At 44.4% G+C, this 16,465-nt stretch overlaps 1 protein-coding gene across 1 annotated transcript in view; it reads right to left on the bottom strand.

The window, feature by feature from the left end:
* LOC126106271 (arylalkylamine N-acetyltransferase 1-like) overlaps nt 1-9,802 on the bottom strand; it is a 30,919-nt gene extending 21,117 nt beyond the window's left edge. Inside the window, exon 1 of the mRNA XM_049912494.1 lies at nt 9,622-9,802. Within this exon, the coding sequence (XP_049768451.1) occupies nt 9,622-9,802 (181 nt within the window). The remainder of the gene's footprint in view (nt 1-9,621) is intronic.
* Between the last annotated feature and the right edge of the window lie 6,663 nt (nt 9,803-16,465).

Genomic DNA, 16,465 nt, shown 5'->3' on the forward strand with positions numbered 1-16,465 from the left:
TCAGTAGCGATTCACGAAAAGTACGCCTCCTTTCCTCTAGAGACTCCCACCCGAGTTCCTGAAGCATTTCCGTAACGCTCGCGTGATGATCAAACCTACCAGTAACAAATCTAGCAGCCCGCCTCTGAATTGCTTCTATGTCCTCCCTCAATCCGACCTGATAGGGATCCCAAACGCTCGAGCAGTACTCAAGAATAGGTTGTATTAGTGTTTTATGAGCGGTCTCATTTACAGATGAACCACATCTTCCCAAAATTCTACCAATGAACCGAAGACGACTATCCGCGTTCCCCACAACTGCCATTACATGCTTGTCCCACTTCATATCGCTCTGCAATGTTACGCCCAAATATTTAATCGACGTGACTGTGTCAAGCGCTACACTGCTAATGGAGTATTCAAACATTACAGGATTCTGCGAACGCAACTCGCCCTTTTCTCACATGATATCTTGCGAACCATGGATGAACTGTATCAGAGGGATGCCATATTCCTTGACTTTCAGAAAGCGTTTGACTCGGTGCCCCACTGCAGACTCCTAACTAAGGTACGAGCACATGGGATTGGTTCCCAGGTATGTGAGAGGCTCGAAGACTTCTTAAGTAATAGGACCCAGTACGGTTTCTGATAATATCACTGTAAAGAAATGGTGTCGACTTACGGAAACAGAGAAGAATAATTTACGAAAAGTGTACGTCAAAACCGTGGACGAATGTCCTAGTTATGGCTATTTAATAGTACAACAAATGAGGAGCTTGATATCTGAACAAAAGAAAAGATGGTATAGATGAAGCTCCTCATCAAATTACTAGAAACTGATATAAAGGACAGAGATGATCCAAAAAAATACAAAACTGGAGAACATAACCTGTGTTCTAGTGGATTCTGGGGTCTATGGTATTTCCGATTTTGCCGAATATAAGGATGTTAATCTGTGCAGGGTGTTCGGAAATTCCCATTGCAAACACCCTACAACTTGTAAAGGGGTGTGAGTGCATAACGCATACATCAAAAAATGTTTTTTATCACCTCGGTTCCGAGAGTTCCGGAACTTGGACAGAAAAGCGGAATAGAGGTCAACATAAACATCATTCCGCGCTTTTTATTGCTCATGAAAATCACACATTTCATGAAACTTCCTGGCAGATTAAAACTGTGTGCCCGACCGAGACTCGAACTCGGGACCTTTGCCTTTCGCGGGCAAGTGCTCTACCATTTTTTTTGTTTAAAATTTGTATTGAACAAAATAAAAGTACATATATATACACTATGCAAGAGTTCTTCAAGGTACCATTTAAAAATATACAAATGACTGTTAGTTAAACAAAAAAAATATTAAAAAAGAAAAACATTAAATACAACAAAATATAACATATTCTGTCTTCTTCCTTGTTTTTTTTATTTTTTTTATTTGTGTTTGTTTTTGGTCGATGCATGAGAACACGGATAAGGGTGTTGCATCATGTGGCAGGTAGGCATGGTACACCCCAACTTTGAGGGGGGTCAAGGAAGACGCTGCGGAGATAACCGGCAAAAGTTTGTCGGTAAGATGGTTTTCGGGTGAGGGTGCTATGCGCGGTCACAACTTTGTACCAGAAGTCAAGGACTGTATGCGGACCACTCTGAAAGAGATATTCTAAAGCCTGTCCTCGAAACCAGATTAGGGTATGGTGCTTAGCAAGAGGGTAGTGAAATGTCTGGGGCAACAACAGGAAATCCGGGGTTACTGTCGTTGGCGGGGCACGGAGGTAAAAGCCCACGATTCGTTGGATGAGGAGCCATACGTTTTGTTTCAGGGGGCACGTAAGACGGTGCTCGTCGGTGTCTTCGAGCTGACAGTCAGGGCAGAGTGGGGAGGTGGCCAGTGCTATGCGATAAAGTCGACTATTAGTCGGGAATTTTCCATAGACTAAAACATACCAGAGTGCAGACACAGACGACGGTAAAAAGGGTGCATGCACACACCCCCAAACCGTGCGCCAGTTAATGTCAGGATGCTGTAGCACCGTGGGGCCGCAAAGGTTGGACAGCATAAACAAACGATAATAATCTTTTGTACGGGGAGGACGGGTGACTGGAAGATCGGCCCGAACGTAGCTGAGTTCTATGAAACAATTGGCGACGTAGTACAATAATGGAGAAATAGGTGCCACATTGATCGGTGGATCGAGAGAAGCTGGTCGGAGGATATATAAGAGACTGCGTGTTAAGGACGGGACCGGCCCCTGCCAGTGTCGCAACAGAGTGTGGACAAAGAGTGCAGAAGAGCGTGCCCGCACGTTGATGAGTCCGAGGCCACCTTTTGCAGGAGGCAGTGTTAGAGTGTTGTAGCGGACTTTGAAAAGTGCCCCTGCTGACACGAAATATCCAAAGGCTGATTGGATGCGGCAGCCAAGGAGTAACGGCATTGGGAGGATCTGGGCGACGTGTACCAGTTTAGGGGCGACATACATGTTGACATAGGACACACGTTGGAGTTGGTTTAAGTTACGGTGCACTTGACCGCGGACATGGTGCCGAATCGACTGCAAAAGCCGCCGGTAAGCCAGGGCCACTGTGCGGTGTGTGGAGCTCGTAAATTCGATACCCAAGTAACGAAGGGTGGCACTGACTGGGAGTGGGGTCGGCACCATAGCCGGGAGGCCGCGCCCAATGTGCATCATAGTCGATTTACGGACTTTAAGAATGCTACCAGAAAGACGTCCATACTGGTGGATCCATTGGATGGCGTCATTGAGTTCCGTGGAGGAGCACGTGAGTGTGCGCTGATATGAAACTTCCTGGGAGATTAAAACTGTGTGCCCGACCGAGACTCGAACTCGGGACCTTTGCCTTTCGCGGGCAAGTGCTCTACCATCTGAGATACCGAAGCACGACTCACGCCCGGTACTCACAGCTTTACTTCTGCCAGTATCTCGTCTCCTACCTTCATATCAGCGCACACTCCGCTGCAGAGTGAAAATCTCATTCTGGAAACATTCCGCAGGCTGTGGTTAAGCCATGTCTCCGCTATATCCTTTCTTTCAGGAGTGCTAGTTCTGCAAGGTTCGCAGGAGAGCTTCTGTAAAGTTTGGAAGGTAGGAGACGAGATACTGGCAGAAGTAAAGCTGTGAGTACCGGGCGTGAGTCGTGCTTCGGTAGCTCAGATGGTAGAGCACTTGCCCGCGAAAGGCAAAGGTCCCGAGTTCGAGTCTCGGTCGGGCACACAGTTTTAATCTGCCAGGAAGTTTCATATCAGCGCACACTCCGCTGCAGAGTGATAATCTCATTTTGCACACATTTCATGTTGTACCACCATACAGCAAGAGCTTCAGAGGTGGTGGTCCAGATTCCTGTACACACCGGTACCTCTAATACGCAGTAGCACGTCCTCTTGCATTGATTCATGCCTGTATTCGTCGAGACATACTATCCACAAGTTCATCAAGGCACTGTCAGTCAGGATTGATCCACTCCTCAATGGCGATTTGGCGTAATCCCCCAGAGTGGTTGGTGGGTCACGTCGTCCATAAACATCCATCTATCCCAGGTATGTTAGATAGGGTTCATGTCTGGAGAACATGCTGCCCACTCTAGTCGAGCGATGGCGTTATGCTGAAGGAAGTCATTCACAAGATGTGGCGTGATGGGGGCGCGAATTGTCGCCCATGAAGACGAATGCTTCGCCAATATTCTGCCGATATGGTTGCACTATCGGTCGGAGGATGGCATTCATGTATCATACAGCCATTATGGCGCCTTCCATGACCACCATCGGTATATGTCTGCCTCATATAATGCCACCCCAAAACACCAGGAAACCTCCCTTGCTGCACTCGCTGGACAGTGTGTCTAAGGTGTTCAGCCAGACCGGATTGCCTCCAAACACATCTCTGACGATTGTCTGGTTGAAGGCATATGTGACACTCATCGGTGAGGAGAACTTGATGCCAATCCTGAGCAGGCCATTCAGTATGTTGTTGGGCCCATCTGTACTGCACTGCATGGTGTCGTGGTTGCAAAGATGGACCTCGCCATAGACGTTGGCAGTGAAGTTGCGCATCATGACCTGCACGAAAAGCATTATTCAAGATGGTGGCGTTGCTGTCAGTGTTTCTCCGAGTCATAATCCACAGGTAGCGGTCATCCACTGCAGTAGTAGTGGCCTTGAGAGGCCTGAACGAGGCATGCCATCGACAGTTGCTGCATCTCCTCCATGTCCGAACAGCATTGCTTTGGTTCACTCCGAGACGCCTGGACATTTCCATTGTTAAGAGCTCTTCCTGGCACAAAGCAACAATGCAGATACGATCGAACCGCGGTACTGACTGTCTAGGCACGGTTGAACTACAGGCAACACGAGCCGTGCACCTCCTTCCTGGTGGAATGACTGGAACTGATCGACTGTCTGACACCCTCCGTCTAATAGGCACTGCTAATGAATGGTTGTTTACATCTTCGGGTGGGTTTAGTTACATCACTAAACCGTTCAAAATGGCTCTGAGCACTATGGGACTTAACTGCTGTGGTCATCAGTCCACTAGAACTTAGAACTACTTAAACCTAACTACCCTAAGGACATCACACACATCCATGCCCGAGGCAGGATTCGAACATGCGACCGTAGCGGTCGCGCGGTTCCAGACTGTTGCGCCTAGAACCGTTCGGCCACTTTGGCCAGCTCACTGAACAGTCAAAGGGACTGTGTCTGTGATACAATACCCACAGTCAACGTCTATCTCCAGGAGTTCTGGGAACCGGAGTGAAACAAAACTTTTTCTTTTGTATACAAGGCATATCAAAAAGAATCATCCGATTTGGCACGTCTATATTTCTGAAACTAATAAACATATACAATGAATTTATTTTTTGGTGAATGGGAAACTCAAAGTTTTTTTCAAACCTTTTCATAGGTATTCAATATGTCAATGCAATATTCAAATTGTTCCCACAGTGCAGTGAGCATGTCCTGAGTTGCAGCTTCCACAGCTGCTGTTAAACGATGTCTCAGTTAATTCACTATTTTTCGTAATGGAGCACATGAATAGAGTCTTTTATAAACCCCTAGAAGAAATAATCACATACAGTTAGGTCCGGTGACCTTGGAGGCCAGTAATGTAACGCTAAATCGTTTGCTCCAGTGCGACCGATCCATCGTCCAGTAATCCTTTGATTTAAAGCTTGCAGTAACTGAATTTTGTACGATTTCATGTGTAAACGTCGACGCAACACACGCCAGACGGACATCGAGGGCACGTTGAGCTGCTCGACAACTGGATTTCTGCACACTCCTTGTGAAACTACAGCGGGTGCATTCGACGTGTGTCAGACACTCGGGGATGGCCTGGTGATTTGCCTTTACACAAACGACCTGTTCGGAATTGTTCATGCTATCGTCTAATGCTCTGTGCTAATAGGAGGATCCAGTGCCTAGCACGAAAATCACGTTGAACAGTTATCACTGTTGTCCCGACACAATTTTTACTAGAACTGAAGCGGGCGCACACTGCTGCTACCTAGCGGGAAGCATGTAAAACTCGACAGTTTGCTCTTTCCAATAGTAATTTGTTCACCCACATATCTCAAATAACCTAATAATTGATTTTTTAAAAATAGGATACTTCTCTTTGATACACCCTGTATTTTGAATAGTAACCCATGACTGGAAACGTACAGCCGTTTTAAAACATGTTTGCTAGGTATGTTTGCAACAGGGTAATCGTGGTGGGGAGTGCTTACGTCTGATTGGCTGAAGTCATTTGACTTCCGTCCTACCTCTGACCTCGTTTGAGCGACATTCACGTGTCTGTGAGTGTCAGAGCAACACGGTTGAGCTCACATTTGCAGAACACACCGACCCGATTCTTTTGTATGGCGAAGCTCACGGTAGTGGAAGAGCTGCTCGTCACCTTTATCAATATCTTTACGCACAACGTCTGGCTCCATCGTATCTACATCTACATCCATACTCCGCAAGCCATCTGACGGTGTGTGGCGGAGGGTACCTTGAGTATCTCTATCGGTACTCCTAGTCCAGCCTCGTATTGTTCGTGGAAAGAAAGATTGTCCATGTGCCTCTGTGGATAGGCTTCAAAGCGACTAAGAGCCAAGCAATATTATTAGCCAAGAGACATTGTCCATTGAAAACCGAGCGAGGTGGCGCAGTGGTTAGCACACTGGACTCGCATTCGGGAGGACGACGGTTCAATCCCGTCTCCGGCCATCCGGATTTAGGTTTTCCGTGATTTCCCTAAATCGTTTCAGGCAAATGCCGGGATGGTTCCTTTGAAAGGGCACGGCCGATTTCCTTGCCAATCCTTCCCTTAACCCGAGCTTGCGCTCCATCTCTAATGACCTCGTTGTCGACGGGACGTTAAACACTAACCACCACCACCACCATCCAATGAAGCCACAACTGCAGCTCTTCTGCAACACTATGCCATGGACCGATGATGCCAAATACCTTTATGTCACCTTTGACCCTACGCTCACCTGGCAAAGGCACATACACAGTGTTGATTGCAAGGTGCAGCAACGACTTGGCGCACACTGCCCGCTCCTGCATGAAGGATCCACCCTGCCGGTCGACTGTCGCCTCCCACTCTTCTGGGCTCGTGTGGGGCCCATCATGGACTATGCGTGTGTGTGTGTGTGTGAGGCATGGGGCTCTGCGGCCAACTACCGCCAGTGCTACCTACAGCAGACGTTGAACGTCACACCGTCCTGCATATTTCATGTAACACGGTGGTTTCTGGCACAACCCTTGCACGACCCAGCCCAAGTAATGGAGATCCTTGCCTATTCTAACATTATGCCTGCAGGACGCACAAAAAGACAAGGGAACCCCCTCGCGGCTCGTCCACCAACTCGACCGATTAAATTGCGACAGAGGACAATTTTGGCGGCCAGTGGCCTTATTTGACTTATAGTAAGGCCAGCTTATTACAGCCCTGCAATTCATGTCACTATCGCTGACTAAACGACTCGCTAACACGTGGAAGTAATAAATGAAAGTTGTACACGTTGCTGTTGCAGTAAATGCCCCAGGGTAAACACTTCCTTGCGTCCTTCATCCCCAGGAAGAGCAGATAGCTGAACATGCACGCGAACCATCAGTTGGTAAGACTCTGCGGGACCACGAGAAGCTCTGAAGATGTCGAGCGCAGATGTGGACGAAACGTTAGAATCGGAAAGGTTTCAGTGCCCGTGGCCATACAACCAGGAAGGTTCATCAGTGACTGTGTGACTGATTTAACTGTTTAGTAATATATAGGGTGTTTGTTTTAACTTTAGATAACTAAATATCTAAAAAATTATGCTACATACAGAAAATCGTTGTATGTGAAGCGCTAGCATCAGTAAAGAGGACATCTGTCTGTGCTGCAAGTGGCCACTTCCTAACCAGCCGCCGGCCGCGGTGGCCGAGAGGTTCTAGGCTCTCAGTCCGGAACCGCGCGACTGCTACGGTCGCAGGTTCGAATCCTGCCTCGGGCATGGATGTGTGTGATGTCCTTAGGTTAGTTAGGTTTAAGTAGTTCTAAGTTCTAGGGGACTGATGACCACAGCAGTTACGTCCCATAGTGCTCAGAGCCATTTGAACCATTTGAACCTAACCAGCCCCTCCTGCGTGGGCGAGGTCAACTTTGTAATTTAAAATGGGATCTCCCATTTGTATTACGTATTAGGATTCTATGCCAAAAAATGTGTATAGTTCACTCAAAGCATCACTGCCGATTCATGCTATATGGCGCTGTAATCGAAAAATATCAAGTGTGCCTGTTTTCGTGTTTCAACTGACGTATTTGATTCTACATTACATTTACAATGTATGGTAACGCAGTTTTCTGTTCTCTACAGGGTTGATTGTGGTGAGTCCCCAAATCATCTGAATGATTGATTTTGGTAGCCACCCTCGAATCCACCATTAGGTTCACTAAGTTCGCTGTTTGTCTCCATCCAACCACCGTAACCATCGCACTGGTGGAATGCAATCCACAACCATTAAATAATGTCCATAAACGATAGCGAGCCGGCCGGTGTGGCCGTGCGGTTCTAAGCGCGTCAGTTTGGAACCGCGTGACCGCTACGGTCGCAGGTTCGAATCCTGCCTCGGGCATGGATGTGTGTGATGTCCTTAGGTTAGTTAGGTTTAAGTAGTTCTAAGTTCTAGGGGACTGATGACCTCAGTAGTTAAGTCCCATAGTGCTCAGAGCCATTTGAGCCATCAATGCTCGGTGCCCCACCACATAATATGCCGCTGCAGCGCCGGGGGGTTTATAAGCATGAACAGCGAACTTCTTGGCACTACTCCTATCTGGAAGCTGTTCTGGCAAGCTACGTAACTGATGTTGCATCCGATGCAGAGAAGACTGAAATAATTTCAATTTATGGCAAGGCTGCAAGCAGAGAGACAAGGGGACTCACCAAAATCAAGTACCCCAGTGGTGAGAGGCAAGGGGACTCACCAAAATCAAGCATCCTAATGGTGACAGGCAAGGGGACTCACCAAATTCAAGCATCCTAATGGTGACAGGCAAGGAGACTCCCCAAAATCAAGCACCCCAGTGGTGAGAGGCTAGGGGACTCACTGAAACCAAGCATGCAAATGGTGAAAGGCAAGGGGACTGACCAGTATCAAGTACATCTACATCGTTGTTCCTGGATCATGCTAAACATAATTTATAACAAGTCATTGAAACATGTAACCATATTGTACTATAATGTCAAATGTGCAAGACTAAAGTAAATTTAGAACACAAATATGAACTCAATATATAAGGTATGCACCCAACAGGATACATAAGTTCAATGTCAATACCATGATCAGGTTTCGATACCACTAAGGATGTCTTCCTCATAAGGAAGTCACATAAATTGTATGAGATTATAATTGTCAACATACATGGTGAGCTAAGAAGCTCAAGTTAAACAGCAGAACATGAAGTTAGAACACAAAAGTATACATTGACATCATAAATGAAATGTAGGATCAAATGTATCTGTTATTAATTGTAAATTCAGGCACACTTGATATTTGTGGAATGCAGTAAAATAAAATGTGTGAAGAGTTCCCATTTTAAAATACAAAGTTAACCCTCCATGCACGAGGCATGGTTTGGAGGTAGCCAGTGGCAGCTTTTTGGTTCAAATGGCTCTGAGCACTATGGGATTTAACTTCTGAGGCCATCAGTCCCTCAGAACGTAGAACTTCTTAAACCTAACTAACCTAAGGACATCACACACATCCATGCCCGAGGCAGGATTCGAACCTGCGATGGTAGCGGTCGCGTGGGCAGGTTTTTACTTAGAACATTTTTTTTCGTGTGATGCGTCATTTTCGGGGTATTTAGTTGTCTCAAGGGAAAACAAACACCTGTGTATGGCGGCTTCTCTGGAACCATATGGGCTGATTCACCGTTACGGCAAGTGGAGTGGCCAGGTGGTTAGAGGCGCCATGCCGTGGACTGCGCGGCCCCTCCCCCTGGATGTTCGAGTCCTCCCTTGGGCATGGGTGTGTGTGTTGGTCTTAGCATAAGTTAGTTCAATTAGTGTGTACATCTAGGGACCGATGACCTCAGCCCTACAGATTCACACTTATTTGAACTGTTATGGAGTAAAACAGACTGATATGCTGCACTGTACCTTGGGACAGAGGCTTGAGAAGGAAGCGCTCTTGCTCTGGGCAGGACTGTCGCCCGTTGGCCATGATACCCATGGCTGCGTTGAGCGGCTCGTCCCTCAGGAAGAACCGACGCAGGAAGTCCACCACCTGTGGGCTGTCCCTAGCCGTCAGCTGCCGGATGGCGTAGGGCACCGAGGGCATGTTGCAGGTAGCGCTGCGAGCTACCTGTACATAGAGGAAAAAGCTATAAAAATGGAAGTAACTCCAAAAACATTCTGTGTTGAATGTGATGGAACTCGGTCAGGAGTTTAATAAAATACACTGACGAAAATAAAAAAAAAATACGAAAATGACGCACCAGTAAGGATCCATCCGAATAAGATGGAAATGGGTAGATATGATGTGCATTTACAGCCAAACAAATGATTACAGTTTCAGAAAAGGTGGATTATTTGTTCAACATTGTGTGTTGGTTCACCTCTGGCCCCTACCCAAGAAGTTATTAAGCTTGTCATTGACTGTCCTCCTGATGGGCACTGTGCCTAATTCTGTCCAAGTGCAGCGTTTGATCATCAAAATCTCCAAAGAGTTGGAGGGCCCTGGCCATAATGATCCAAACATTCTCATCTAGGGAGATGATCTTACAACATAGCTTGCCTAGATAGGTTTCAGCAAGCATAAAAACAAGGTGTAGAAACTCTTGCCGAGTGGAGGTGGATGCTATCGTGCTGAAATGTAATACCGGGGTGGCTTTCCATGAAGGGCATCAAAACTGCGCATAGAGTATCGTGAACGTAGCGCTGTGCCGCAGATGACCCACCAAAGGGGCCCTGTTATGAAACGAAATGGCACCTCAGACCACCACTCGTGGCTGGCGGGCCGTTTGCTGGGCGACAGCCACGTTGGTCTCCCACTGCTGTCCACGGCATCTCCAGACAAATCTTCAGCCTGGAATCTCAATGACTGGAGTAAAATTGTCTTCAGTGATGAGACACGCTTCCAACTGAACCCTGATGACCAACGAAGATGTGTATGGAGATGCCCAGACAGCGGTGGGACACCAACCTGGCTGTCACTCGCCATCTGGGTGGACAATCAGGAGTGATGGTCTGGGGAACCATTTTATTTCATAGTAGGGCCCCTTTGGTTGTCATCCACTGCACTCTAACAGCACAGCAGTACATCTATGATATTCTATGTCCAGTTTTGTTGCCCTTCATGGCAAGCCATCCTGGTCTTACGTTTCAGCACGATAATGTCCGAACACACATGGCGAGACTTTCTACTGCTTGCCCTCATGCTTACCAAACCCTGCTTCGGCCAGAAAGATCGCCAGGTCTCTCCGTAGTAGAGAACGTATGGATAGTTATGGTCAGAACTCTCCAACAAGCTCGGGATTTTGAAGATCTGACACGCCAGTTGGATAGAATTAGGCATGATATCTCTCTGTAGGACATCCATCAACTCTATCAATCAATGCTGAGCTGAATAACTGCTTGCATAAGGGTCAAAGGCGGAGTAATGCGTTATTTTGTGAAGCTCTATCTTTTGAATAAATCATCCAATTTTTCTGAAATTGTAATCATTTGTCTGTCTGTATGTGTACATCACAGCTATCGATTTCTGTCTGTATAACTCTTTCGTGGTGCGTCCTATTTTGTCTTAGAGTGTATAAAACTGAAGTTTCACCCTCACACACACACACACACACACACACACACACACGCGCGCGCGCGCGCGCGCGCGTCACAAACAGAACTTATCAAACGCCATTTTGAATTAAGGCATACTGCGTTGAGTACCGTATTTGGTGGTTTTTATATTATAGTGGTTCAAATAGCTCTAAGCACTATGGCACTTAACATCTGAGGTCATCAGTCCCGTAGACTTAGATCTAGTTAAACCTAGCTAACCTAAGGACATCACACACATCCATCCGCGAGACAGGATTCGAAACTGTGACTGTAGCAGCCCCTTGATATTATAGTGTGTGTGGTATGAATATAAGCTGTTTCGAAGAACCAACACACTGAGGGGCTGTCGAAAACACGTCGTTTAGGGTACAATTTGTTACAATAATGTTCCAGTGTAACCACAAGTGCCGGCAGGAAGATGAAGAATGCAAGAGCAGAGAAGGCTGTGAGACGACTTCAGCCAATAGCCTGCTGACTATGACGGCACTCACGGAATAGTTGTTAGTGATCCATGTGAATTGCTTACGTGGACACTGTATGTAGTGAAGGACACCGACTTGTTTGCATGTCGCCCATCGCTTGCGACACTTTCTTACACATACAAAGTTAAGTATTGTCAATCTGCTTTATTGAAATAAAAAACGATTAATGTGGTTTGCTTGAATTGTTGTATAGGTATCAAAGAAAGCACCATCCTTTACGCACGCTATAAGAGGCGAATGGGCATGACCCCACAAATAAAATGAGAGGTTATTACATATTGGTAATTGAAGACCTCCCATATTTGATGCTTTCAGTGGCCCAGCACTGAAATCTGCAGACATTTTCGGAAGGGTTGCAGTTCTGTCACGTTGAAGGATTCTCTTCAGTTATCGCTGGCCCTGTTCTTGCAGGATCTTTTCTTGACCTCAGCGACGTCACAGATTTGATATTTTACCAGATTCCTGATATTCACAGTATATTCGTGAAATGGTTGCTGTGGAAAATCCCCACGTCATTGCTACTTCGGAGATACTGTGTACCATTGCTCGTGCGCGGACTATAACACCACGTTCAAACTCTCTTAAATCTTGATAACCCTCCATTGTAGCAGCAGTAACCGATCTAACGACTCCACCCGACACTTGTCTTATACAGGGTGTTACAAAAATGTACGGCCAAACTTTCAGGAAACATTCCTCACACACAAAGAAAGAAAATATTTTATGTGGACATGTGTCCGGAAACGCTTACTTTCCATGTTAGAGCTCATTTTATTACTTCTCTTCAAATCACATGTCATGGAATGGAAACACACAGCAACAAAACGTACCAGCGTGACTTCAAACACTTTGTTACAGGAAATGTTCAAAATGTCCTCCGTTAGCGAGGATACATGCATCCACCCTCCGTCGCATGGAATCCCTGATGTGCTGATGCAGGCCTGGAGAATGGCGTATTGTATCACAGCCGTCCACAAAAAGAGCACGAAGAGTCTCTACATTTGGTACCGGGGTTGCTTAGACAAGAGCTTTCAAATGCCCCCATAAATGAAAGTCAAGAGGGTTGAGGTCAGGATCGCGTGGAGGCCATGGAATTGGTCCGCCTCTACCAATCCATCGGTCACCGAATCTGTTGTTGAGAAGCGTACGAACACTTCGACTGAAATGTGCAAGAGCTCCGTCGTGCATGAACCACATGTTGTGTCGTACTTGTAAAGGCACATGTTCTAGTAGCACAGGTAGAGTATCCCGTATGAAATCATGGCGGTGAATCGAGGAAGTATAGTACATACTGACGATACTAAAATGAGCTCTAACATGGAAATTAAGCGTTTCCGGACACATGTCCACATAATATCTTTTCTTTATTTGTGTGTGAGGAATGTGTCCTGAAAGTTTCAGTGTACAAGGTACTTTCAAGGCATACAAACACCTTCGAAATAGACCAGAACGGTGGGCACAAAACAGTCTCCTTCGACAGTGAAACGTATCTGTTTCGATTTGTTAAGGTGAGTGAAAGTGAATCTTAAAGTGAAACTGAATATGTTGGAGACAAAGTTCAACTGCAGAAATGGGTAGATAAAGCTAACTGCGGGAATCTTACGAAAATCGTGCCGTGTCAGAAACTTATTGTAATCACAAAATCTGACTATAAACTTGGATAAATAAAATTGATTACTTTGAAATTAAAGTTTATCCCTGTGAGATTTAATTAAAGAAAAAATCTGTTCACTACACAATTAGTGTTACCTGGGTGCAAACTGCTCTTGTAGTTACAGCACGTGTCGATAACAGCGCTGCAAAATCTAACTACAGAGATACACAGAGATGCCATGCGTTCTCAAAAAACATTGCTATCATTCTTGGGTCGTAATTTTTTGATAATGGTTTTTAAATAATTGAAAATTAATTGACTCTTCGGATGTGGACAATGACTCTGGGCTAAATGAACCAAACTCCATTTCCAGTCCCTTAGACTTAGTACTCGTAACTAAGTTTTAATGAAAGTTCAAAAATACTTTAAGTTTTCTCTGAAACCACGTAACAGTAATGCAAGAATTATAATAATTGAACTTTAAAATATGGACTTTATATGTATAACCTCTTCTTAAATCAAATTTCAAAATCTAATTCTTCAATTCACTTCATTCTCAGTGAGTGATAAATCCTAAGAAAAAAGTGAAAAGCGAAGAGATTCCTGATGTAGATGTCTGACAAACAAAGAATGCCGCATAATCAAACAGGTACCACCAAGAAAACAAACTTAATCATTACCTGTAATCCATTATTCACAAATATGTGAATGTAAAAATCAATTCTTTTTCTCTCCAAAATAAGTCTTCTGCTGATTCATAATACAAGTCCATAAATCTCCATTGTTTGTCCCTTGCTGCTATTAAACCGGAACTCGACTTGTAACACCTATTTTTGACCTATTTTGTATCTCTATCGGTATTTCTATGTCAGTTTGTAGTATGGCTTATGTATGATGTTATATAATTCATTGACTATGTATACATGTTTCAGTGAATTTTTGGTAATTTACAAGAACGATTGCCTGTCGAAGTCGCGGGGTCCAAACTATAAATATCGAACGTGCGGTTGTAAATCGATCATGCGATTCGGGTGGCGGGTGTTATGATCAATTATTTGTGATCATTTTTATCTGTTTTCCGTCGTTCCCTTAGTTGCTCTAAGTTCCATACCACCGCGAATTAATGGCAAAAAGGGAATTGTTCCTGTAGCGTAGGCCTACACATTCAAAGACCTTGTAAAAAATAACTAGACCCACTGATGGCGCTGCAGTCGCGGGATAATTTAAACCTTCGCCTGGACGCCATTATAGTGGTTGTAATCTGATGTGTTGTGTAGTACTGTTGTTTATGATTAGATTAGATTAGATTAATACTAGTTCCATGGATCATGAATACGATATTTCGTAATGATGTGGAACGAGTCAAATTTTCCAATACATGACATAATTAAGTTAATTTAACAACATACTTAAGTTAATATAACAACTTTTCAATTTTTTGTGTTTTTTATTCTTATTTTTTTACTTTTTTTATTTTTTTAATATATATTTTTTAAAATTTATATCTAAAAATTCCTCTATGGAGTAGAAGGAGTTGTCTTTCAGAAATTCTTTTAATTTCTTCTTAAATACTTGTTGGTTATCTGTCAGACTTTTGATACTATTTGGTAAGTGACCAAAGACTTTAGTGCCAGTATAATTCACCCCTTTCTGTGCCAAAGTTAGATTTAATCTTGAATAGTGAAGATCATCCTTTCTCCTAGTATTGTAGTTATGCACACTGCTATTACTTTTGAATTGGGTTTGGTTGTTAATAACAAATTTTATAAGAGAGTATATATACTGAGAAGCTACTGTGAATATCCATAGATCCTTAAATAAATGTCTGCAGGATGATCTTGGGTGGACTCCAGCTATTATTCTGATTACACGCTTTTGTGCAATAAATACTTTATTCCTCAGTGATGAATTACCCCAAAATATGATGCCATATGAAAGCAACGAGTGAAAATAGGCGTAGTAAGCTAATTTACTAAGATGTTTATCACCAAAATTTGCATAAGTAGCTGAACTCAAACGTTTCAGCAGATCATCAATGTGTTTCTTCCAATTTAATCTCTCATCAATGAACACACCTAAAAATTTGGAATATTCTACCTTAGCTATATGCTTCTGATTAAGGTCTATATTTATTAATGGCGTCATACCATTCACTGTACGGAACTGTATGTACTGTGTCTTATCAAAATTCAGTGAGAGTCCGTTTACAAGGAACCACTTAGTAATTTTCTGAAAGACAGTATTGACAATTTCATCAGTTAATTCTTGTTTGTCAGGTGTGATTACTATACTTGTATCATCAGCAAAGAGAACTAACTTTGCCTCTTCATGAATATAGAATGGCAAGTCATTAATATATATTAAGAACAACAAAGGACCCAAGACTGACCCTTGTGGAATCCCATTCTTGATAGTTCCCCAGTTTGAGGAATGTGCTGATCTTTGCATAGTATGAGAACTACTTATTTCAACTTTCTGCACTCTTCCAGTTAGGTACGAATTAAACCATTTGTGCACTGTCCTCCTCATGCCACAATACTTGAGCTTGTCTAGCAGAATTTCATGATTTACATTTTGATAAATAATCTGCATTGGCGGCCGAAGACTTCCGGCATAAGAAGTCAGCCTCATTCTGCCAACGGCCTTGTCAAAGAGGGCGGAGGAGCGGATAGAAGTTCAGGGCACTCTCTTGTCCTAGGGGTGGGAAATTGCCCCTAAAGGCGGAAGAATCAGCTATGATCAACGACATGAGGATGCAGAAGGCAATGGAAACCACTGCATTAAAGACACGTAACGTGTATCCACAGGACATGTGGCCTGTAATTGAAGAAGTGTCATGATGATCTCTCCATTGGCAAAAGATTCCAGAATAGTCCCCCATTCGGATCTCCGGGAGGGGACTGCCAAGGGGGAGATTACCATGAGAAAAAGGTTGAATAATCAACGAAAGGATAACGTTCTACAAGTCGGGGCGTGGAATGTCAGAAGCTTGAACGTGGTAGGGAAACTAGAAAATTTGAAAAGGGAAATGCAAAGGCTCAATCTAGATATAGTAGGGGTCAGTGAAGTGAATTGGAAGATAGACAAGGATTTC

This window comes from Schistocerca cancellata, chromosome 10, assembly GCF_023864275.1.
Source record: "Schistocerca cancellata isolate TAMUIC-IGC-003103 chromosome 10, iqSchCanc2.1, whole genome shotgun sequence".
Classification (NCBI taxonomy): domain Eukaryota; kingdom Metazoa; phylum Arthropoda; class Insecta; order Orthoptera; family Acrididae; genus Schistocerca; species Schistocerca cancellata.